The sequence below is a fragment of the Geospiza fortis genome, unplaced genomic scaffold (assembly GCF_000277835.1).
Source record: "Geospiza fortis unplaced genomic scaffold, GeoFor_1.0 scaffold88, whole genome shotgun sequence".
Lineage (NCBI taxonomy): Eukaryota > Metazoa > Chordata > Aves > Passeriformes > Thraupidae > Geospiza > Geospiza fortis.
Genome location: NW_005054434.1, coordinates 1247287 through 1257134, shown reverse-complemented (window position 1 = coordinate 1257134; position 9848 = coordinate 1247287). Strand labels below are relative to the sequence as shown.

General features: G+C 38.8%; 1 protein-coding gene across 1 annotated transcript in view; it reads right to left on the bottom strand.

The window, feature by feature from the left end:
• Positions 1 to 9538, bottom strand: part of ENAH (ENAH actin regulator) — a 48190-nt gene extending 38652 nt beyond the window's left edge. The window contains 2 exon segments of the mRNA XM_031061956.1: positions 7837 to 8014; positions 9407 to 9538. Of these exon segments, the coding sequence (XP_030917816.1) occupies positions 7837 to 8014; positions 9407 to 9538 (310 nt within the window).
• Between the last annotated feature and the right edge of the window lie 310 nt (positions 9539 to 9848).

The window sequence follows — 9848 nt, the reverse complement described above, 5'->3', positions numbered from 1 at the left end:
TTGGAGTGTCACACCACACCCTACCCCACTTCTTTTCATGCCAGCTGCATTGGATGTTATCAGTGTTGACACTGGCTGATATTGAAAATATCACATTCCTGGAGCTCTAAAAAACCCCCAAGCATCAGCTGTTCAAGATTGGCACAACACATGTCCTGCAAGTTCTGCACTGAGTGTTTTCCTTTGGCTGGACAGGCTCACTTGGGAGCTGGTAACACAAGGATGGATGAAAAGGGGTTTGGGGGAACCAGGGGCAGCCAGATCATGTGAAATCTTCCTCAGAACCTCACATGCCCTAAATGAAGAGGGCAAAACCACACAGCAAACCTCCCACCTGCAATTACTGTACTTCAGAGTACAGCTTATTCTCACCCTAATTTTTGAATAAATTTACTAAAGCTGGTCAACTATCACACATAAGAATTTTAGTTTGAGGTAAAGATCTCCATTTTCTCCCCAGAGAAAAAGTTTATACAAACAACTCAGTGACTAAGAAATCCCACTCCTTCACTTCTCAGTATGTTAGTGCCAAAAGTAAGCAGTGTTCCAATTATACAGTCTGATATCCAAATCAAAGTGTGGCTTGTCTTTTAGAAGTCTTTTCCAAGACTGAAAGTGGACAGCAAATTTATTTACACATTTATATGATATATACATAAGTGACCTGGCTAATTATAATCTTTAGAAAATATTTTCTTTAAGGACAGTTTGAATACTCCTATTAAACAAAGCCCACACCCCAGGCAAGAGTTCAAAGCTACAGCCAAGAAAGAAGATGTGTTTTTGTTAGGGAATATAAGAACTTACCAAAAAAAAAAAAGTGTGTTTAAATGGTTAAAGGTTTTCTGAATGAATGGAAAGCAGGCTTTTCAGAGATCTGTGCAGGAAGCAATAAGAACAACAACTGTGGTATCCCTCTTTGATGTGTCTCCAGCTCCATTCAGAGCCTGTCCTGCTCCAGGCCATGCCAGAACAAAGGCTGGGTTGATTTTCTAACCAGCCTTGAGCAGAACCACAACCAAGTCACTGCTTGAGCCACAGCAATTTATTTGAACTAATAGAGACAAGTTGTCATCTTCAAGTACAGATTTTTGATGCAGTATCATCAAAATACCAACGAGGACAGCATGGGTTAGAAATTTTTAAAACCCAAGCAGACACACTGAAAGAAACAAAACGAACCATATATAATGTATTGTTCATCATATATCAGTGTAAAAGTTTATTTTATGACACATATCCTCCCAACAGGTGTTATGGGTTTATATGCAAGACCATGATGGCCAAAAACTAGGGCATTAACTAGTGACAAAATTTTCTCTAGTACTTCTGTTTGGGTGAATCACCTCCCAGCCAAGGCTTCCCCTCCCTTCAAACCCCTACTTCCTCACTCACAGCTCCCTTCAGCTCAGTTAATTCACTCATCACTCCAAATTTGAAACGAAACACTTTCCACTTCAATCCACAAGCTCGTTTAACTTGATCAAGGCAATAAAAGGCACCAAGAACAACAAAACTATTCATTAAAGCACACATGAATTTAAGTAGAGGTAAGCCTCCTATCAGTGCCAGCAGAAGCCCCTATCAGAGCCAGCAGTGCCTTGGAAACCAGGCTCTGATAACCTGGGAGCCAGGCTTGGCTCAAACCCAGTTTTCTGGGGGACATCAGCAGCTCCCAGTGTCCCTCTGCCACCCTCTCATGCCCAGGGACAAAGCTTCACCAGCAGGGAACTGCAGCTGCTGGATGAAACTACAATACCACAAACATCAAGGAGCAAATATTGAAGTTAAATCTATCAATAGCATCCACTGTGGGGTATTTAGAGCTCCCCCTCCACCCTCAGCTGTGCCAAAATTCGATTAAATAGCAATGTTATAGGTGATGGCTGTCACTGCTGGGGGATAATACTACAGAAATGAGCCTAACCAAGGTGTGTTTCACAGCTATCTTCATGACTTTTATGAAAACACCCTGCTCCCAAAAGGCAGATTAAATCTATCTCCAACTTCTACTGATAATATTTTTAAAGACAACACTATAAGCCCCCAACTGTAAAACAGACTGACATTCCTCTGTGTTTATTCAACAAAACTTTATCCATAAGTTAATGTACTTCTATTAATATTTGCCATGCAGTTTAGACCAGCTACCAGATTTTAATTAAATTCTTCAGATTGTTCACCTAAAATTGAATGCTTTCACATGATACACCACTAATTCTGAAGAACCAAAAGAAAAAAATTAGAAACACCATACAGGCAACTCTTAAAAGTTTGTATAACTCTGAAAACTTAGCAAACCTCCCTTCACTTCCAAACACCACAACTAACACTGATGATGCTTTCAATAATCTTATCTGCAATTACAATGAAGAGGAAATACTCTGCCCAATAAACAGGTAGAATTTCCTGCAGGGTCAGCATTTTGGCACATAAATCAGGATTACCTAATCAGTATCAGCTATTATAAACACCTAGTAACGACCTAAAAAATTTATGTAATCAATCCCACATTTAAAAGGAAGGGAAAAATCTTGTTAGCAAGACCAGAGATATTATCCAACTTTTGACAACACAGGTAATAAAAATACCATCATGTTACTCCTGTTCTGACAGGGAGTGCTGACAGCCTGTTCCAGAGGCTTGCTAAGAGTACAGGTACATCATTACTTCACTGCTGTGGAATTTCTGTTCTCCCAAAACAAGTTTTAGCATGACATGAACCAAAGCAGTACAAAGAAAAGCACCCCCCAAGCTCCACATACACTTCTCTCATTTCAGTCTTCTGCAGTCTCTCTATATATTCCAATTAGGCAACCCCAATTTTTGTTTCAGTTTGCATTTCCCAAAGATATTAAATTATTCAATCCATTATTTGAGTGCATTCCTCTATCAGCAAGGATTTAATTACCTATCTCTGCTGGAAGAGAAAGGACTGCACATTAATGTACAGCTGTGAATAAAGATTTGTTTATTTAATAACTGGACAACCTAACTTCTAGAGTTACTCATTCAAGAGGAATTCAAAAAACTTGAACCACAGGGGCTTTTTCCCCTCCAAGGTCAGAAGGATAAAATAATGAGACCTTGGAAACAAAAAAACCCCTCTGGTTCTTTTTCTTCCTCCCCATTTTCCTATGAATTAAACTGATCTAAGGCAACACTAGAACAGATGCACTGAAGCCCTTCATGACCTTGCCTTTATATCCAGAACATTCCAAAATATTTTCAAGAACCAATATATGTAACTGCTACAGATTAGCATCAACTGCTACAAAAAGCATCACAAATCTTACATCTATGTAATCCTATGAGAAAGAATGAAAATAGACTTATTTACTGTTGTGACATCCTTGCTTCAGTTCTTCTGCCGCTTTCATCTTCTGCAACAAACAACTCCCAGGACGTCCCCAGGTGCAAATCACACATCCAGAAACCCCACACTTAGTTTCCTATTCTCTTAGCAAGGCTTTCCTGAGGTTCAAGACAGATGCCACACAAAGCAACAGTGATTCCAGCTGAACTAGAAGGTGCTTTTTGCAGCACAACTGAGTATGATGCTCCTTTGTTCCTCCCAACACAAGCTTCCCTTACGTGACCTTATTCCTTCAAAGAAATAATCCATTGTCTCACACATCAGAGAATTCTCAGCTGTCTGATTTCCCTTCATTGAAGCTCTTCTCTCATTCCAGAGCCACTTTGATTGCAACAATGAGCCCTACTTAATGCAGATATGAAAATTTCCTTTGTAATGCAATGCAAAACCTTTGCAGCAAGCTGTCATCTCCAGACAAGACAATTACTGAATATCTGAACACACTGCACACTGCCTCAGAGCCAGAAATCCTCTTCATGTGACCTCTTAAACTCGATGACATGCACTTGGCATTTGATGAAGGTGTCACTTTTGACCATGTCAAACAGTTATTTAATGTAATGAGTAGTAAGTCTTTCAAAATTTTCCCAAATGAGGGCCAGGAATAAAACCTTGGTTCACTTTTAATGCATTTCTGAAACAGTGTGGGGCAGGAATCTGCAATATTTAATTTTATTTAATTAATTATTTTTATTTAAATTTCTTTAAAATTCCAGGACAAAATGCAGTCCTGTGTTGTCCTGCTCTTCTGGATTTGCTGGTTGCCTACAATCTGCCCAATTAGCCTGCAGAAAAATAGAGTTTGCTAATGCGATCATTCAAACCAGAACAGAGCTAAAATAAAATAAATTCATTTAAATAAGCAGAGTTCAACCATTTGAGAAGTTGACACGTCCATTTGATCAGTCCTATAACACAGGGAGAGGATAAAATCCTACATCAGCAGAGCATTTGCAGCAGTTTCTCTGATAAGGCTGCCATTGCTTCTGAGCCCTCTGAGACAAACCTGTACTGGTTTTTTGGCAGAAAGCTGCCACTTGCAGTAAAGCCTTTGCTCTTAACTTCAGAGATTTTCACTCTGCACTCTGAACTCATCAGAAAGACAAAAGCCTGTCCCTGAGAGCTCAGCAGTGCCTCGACTCCAGCAGATCCACTAGAGGGAGATCCTAAATTAAACAACCTCCAATTTTGCCAGCAGCCAGCAGAACAGCTGAGGATGCCAACTAAAAGATCAATGACATTTTTCAAATATATGCAAGAGAAGGAGACCATGATTTAATTTTATTTTAAAAAGAGAGAGCCATACTCAACAGCTGACTTGCAAAGCAAAAGGATGTACACAACTTAATCTTTAATATCCCTCAGAAGTCGTTTAGATTTCTGTAAACCCTTGCATAAAATTTAAAATTCATCTGCAGCTTTATGAATTTCTGAATAGTACGCTCAGCTAACATTAAAACTGCTTTCCTTTTATGAATAAAATACAACATAAAATAAGCAAGCTAATAAAAGAAATTGCCAAAATGAGAAAGCACAGCAGAAAATAAGGATACTGCAAGAATCTAACTTTAACTGGATGCAATTCTATAATAAAAGGGAAGCTATCTATGTAGGATCTCTTTCTTTTTATTTCAGTTGGAGGTTCTATATGCCATTTTGGACACACTAGGAAACACAGCAATTTATTTAAACCAATAGAGACAAGTTGTCATCTTCAAGTACAGATTTTTGAAGCAGTATCACCCAAACACCAACAAGGACAGCATGGGTTAGAAATTTTTAAAACCCAAGCAGATACATTGAAAGAAACAAAACTAATCATATATAATGTATTGATCATCATATGTCAGTGTAAGTTTATTTTATGACACATACCCTCTCAACACCTTTTCAGAAAGAGTAATTTGTTTATAAAAGACAGGCAGCTGCAATCCATTTCCTAAAATGAAGAGCTAATATTAGAGCCTCAGAGCCAGTGACCTGTCTAAGTAAATATTCATCTATTTCAGAGATCCTGGAGGGGGGGGAAACCTAACACCAAGGATTCATTTCTAGCTGCACTTTTAGGAAATTATACCAGCTACAGAGAAACAAAATTCACTGAGCTTTGAGCAAGGAGCACAATCAGTTGGTTTCTGAACTGCAAGCCACTTGGCAACCTATCTCCATTATTTAAGCAGCATGTTCAGAAAGATACTTCTTCCACTGATACAGTCAGAAAAACTAAGTAATATCTAGATCAGACAGTGACAAACTTCCCAGCTGATAAAACTTGTTGACAGTAGCCTAACACAGAAACATTATGAACATTTATCTTTAAACATTGTCTGGAAGTGAGATGAGGCCGAGAGAGCAATTCCCTGCGCCTTATTAGGAATTTTTTTTAGAAGCAGCAGCGCAAAACTGCTCATCTGCTGAAACAATGCTGATAATGTGAAGCTTCGGTTTTATTTCAGCTTGATGGAAGCTAGAGCACCTCTCTGTCTGTGCCACAGGTGACAGCTCATCTGAAACCACCACAGCCCTTGGCTGACAGGAGCCAGGGAAGAACAATTATCTCCTGCGCTCACCATTAGCTTGTGATGCAGCTAATTAAGCATTTCGACTTGTGCCTGCTGCTACCACCACATTACATTCACAACAAGGAGAAACAAAGTGACAATGCTGTAATTCAGAAATATTTAAAGGTTAACCCAGTCACTTTCAAACATAGTTACAAACCTTAATTCTTGTCCGTCTCAGAATTGTTGAGAACAAACCAGAGGACAACAGCACTGTAGTCAGCAACCAGGCTGTGATAAGTCATACACAGTTATGAAATTTTACAGTCATAGAATTTTAGTTTTATCCAAGTCTTTACAAAGTGAAGTGGCATCTCTGTTTATAATAAAATTTCTACTACTGAGCAATATAAAAATGCAGAAGCCTACAAATACCTTGAATAAAGTAGCAAGAGAACAAGTCATTAGACAAATTACAAGGCACAAAATTTAAAAAGGACACACTGTCTAACTAAAAAATGAGCAATGCCTGCCTCTGTCATTTCAGCCTCTCTAGCAGCTCAGGTTCAGTGTTATGAGGAGTTAAACTGAACTACAAAGATATGTATATGCATATATACACACTGAAACACAAATTCTTCAAGTACAGGTAATGGGAAAGAACTTGAACCCCTCAAATCTGTGGTAATCACCATCAATCAGGCCTTTTCATCAAAAGAGCACAAAGCAACACTTCATATGTTCCCAAATACTGGCTGGGAGACAGGTGATGAACAGTCAGAATGCATGAAAAGTTTACAACTGAATAACCCTCAGGGAAAGCAGAACTGAGGGATGTAGAAGAGAAAACACCCAGCTGAGAGGTAGGAGACTGGGAATCACAACTGGCTTATTTTAGCAGGCAAAAAGGAACCTCCTAACTCTAGCTACCATTTCTATTTTGGCCTCCTGTGTTGTGTAACAATGCAAGCACGACAGAATTTATCATCCACAGCCTAGAGAGATTAGTTTCAAAAGGTAAGTCTTGAAAGAACTACCAGAAAAAACACCAACTTGATAAAACCAACTTGATAAAACCACCTTTCTTGCTGTAGCTGAGACAGCCCTGGTATAGTTATCTACAGCCTCTCCTCTACACAAGAGAAAGAAAACTGGCACACAAGTACTATCTCTTGTTACACAGGCAATCTTGAAACTTTAATGAGGACAAAAGAATTCTATTTGGTTACAAGAACACAAAAGACTCTTAGTCTTTTAAAAGACACTCCCTCTGTGTGTGTCACAGTGTTACACTGATCAATTTGCTGTAGAGCCTACCTAGAATATGTTACAGATATCAGCAGAATACTGACAGCCAGGAATTTTCCACCACTATTTTAAAGCCTATGTCACCCTGAACTTCAAACAAATGAAATTATAGACCTGGTGTCTAAACTGTATGTGCTCATCTGAATGTTAACCCTGGATTCAAGGTCTCTGAGCTAGAAGACTGCATGGTAAAAACTGCCAGAGAATTGCAAAGTTTGGAGAAAAAAAAACCTTCAAAATTTTATAATAAACCAGTAACCAATGTGAAGCAAAAATACCAACACACAACAGGAACAAGGATGTCTCTAGAAATCCTGAAAAGTATCTTCCTTATGCTTCTTGGGCAGGTCTTTTTGTTTTGCTTCCTTAAAAAAAAAAAAAAAAAAAAGGCAAAGCCAGCAGTTTCTGTATCTAATACAGAAATATGTAAATTGATTTACTTGCTAGGAAGTGCAATTACAGAGATGCCAGTTGAGTTGAGAAGCACTGTTAAGAAGCAGTAATTAGTCAGACAAAACATTCAAATAATTAAAACACCTAGAGGCTTATTTACGATTAAAAACAAGGCTCATAGACTTTTACACATAAACATTTGAATTTTTTTGTATTTGAGCAATCTTAGGGGAAGAAAATAAGTGAAGAGACTCTTACCAGCTTCCTGTGAATTTAATACTTCTAAGGCATGCATCATGGCACTTGCGAAGACGTTGGCATCTTCTTTGCTGCCAAAATTCAGACCATACACTTGCCTAGCATCACGCCACTGGTGGAAGGTCTGTGTAGCCTGATTGTACTTCAGCCCTTTTGGAATGGCACAATTTATTACCACCTAGAATCATTAAAAAAAAATAAATTTACTTATGTTTAAAATTGCTGTTCCAGCAGAACTTTCAGCTTTGTGTAGATTTTGTTCCTTCACCACACAGGTTAATTCACAACCCATAATCTGTGAAACACAAGGCTCAAAGCACAAAACATTTCAATTTTAATTCCAACACTGTGTGTAATCAGTGGTGGGAATACACAAGGGGACTAAGGAGATATTTTGTATCAATTTTTGTAGTTCAAGTGTTCTCACTTCAAAAGATGCAGCCATGCTTCCTAACAGCAAAATGCAGTAACACCAACATCTCTGACTTCCAGCAGGAGATTACTGAAACACACATCTGCAATGCAGAAACTCATTTTCCCATGAATTTCACAGGGTATTTGTTGGGTTTCTTTTTTAACCAAGTTATCACCTTCTCCCTGTGGCCGCTGCACCCCTTGGCTTGCTGGGCTTTCAGCAGCAGTTTGCTGGATTTGTACCATGGATCACAGGGTATCATTTTGCAAGATTGTTGTGGCTCACACAAAAGATGAAAATTTGAGCTATTAGGGCAACCATTTACTACAAGCCATCCACTAAGAGGATCCCATTGCACTTGGATAACTATATCCTCTCACCTTTTTCTGCTGAATAATGGGACAAAACAACACCCCAGATTCACTCTCAGATGAATGCAGAGACCATTTATTACTTGGAGTAAATATTTAGTAACAAATCACACAGGGGGTTACCAGTTTAGGGTTCAGGTGTGTAATAAATGACCAAAAACAGACTAAAAGAATTCCATTAAATGCTGGGAGGGAGGGAAACAAATATAAGCTTTTCTCAAACAAAAGATTAGGTCTTAACCCCATCCCAAGTATCACATGGCAGAGCACATTTACAGACAGAGTGCTAATTTGCTATTTAATCACAATCCAGTAAATTCATCATGGAAATAAAGATGTAATCCCTGTTACTCCCTTCTCACTCTCTTTAAGTGCTAGATAATCAGCATTACTAAACATCAGAAGGTTTTTTGAACAAAATGACCTGGGGATATGAGACATCATGCATGCAAGTTTCCATGAGGTAGGAAGAGCTAAAAGAACTGCTGGTGTCTACACAGGCTGCAGCTCACAGTGCAGAGTGGGGGAGAGAAGCTTTCAGGTTGCCACTTTGCCTTAAAAAGAACCAGATGACTTCTGTGTACACCACTAGCCTTTATAAATAGATATCTGTAGGAAGGAATGGCAAAAGGACTATTGCCTTGGGGGTATGCAAAGTGCTTAGTTCACAGGGAAAAAGCAATAGAAGTTCTGCTACTTCAGTTAAAAACCACGATTTTTTTAAATTGTGGTCCCATAATTTTGCTGAAGACTTAATACTCTAAATTTTCAGAGATTTCCTCACCTGATGATCCTGAATCTTCCTGCCCACTACTCTGAATGTGTTGTTGCCTGTGTGATGATATATGTGAACTCTGCTGAATCCAGTTGATCCTCCAGCTGGTACCCATTTCTTGTTGGCATCATCGTAGACCATGACAGCAGCTCGTGCTTGGCAGATACTCTGTTCACTGGTAATGTACAAAGTGGAGGAGAAAATAAAATTACTTGTGGCAAAGCATCATCTTTCTGGTTAAGTTGTTTTAATTTAAAATGTTAAAGCAATAGCCCTTGCAACTTGCTGAAATTCCACCTTTCTGAATACAAAGCCACCAGGAGTTTGAGATTTTGCTTCTATGAGCTCATTCTGAAAAGCTGTGGTCCAGACAGACAGGCCTAAGAACTAATAAAAGAGATCAAGAAGGTATTCACTTCTTCTTTTTGCACTTTTTCCCCCTTACAGTTTT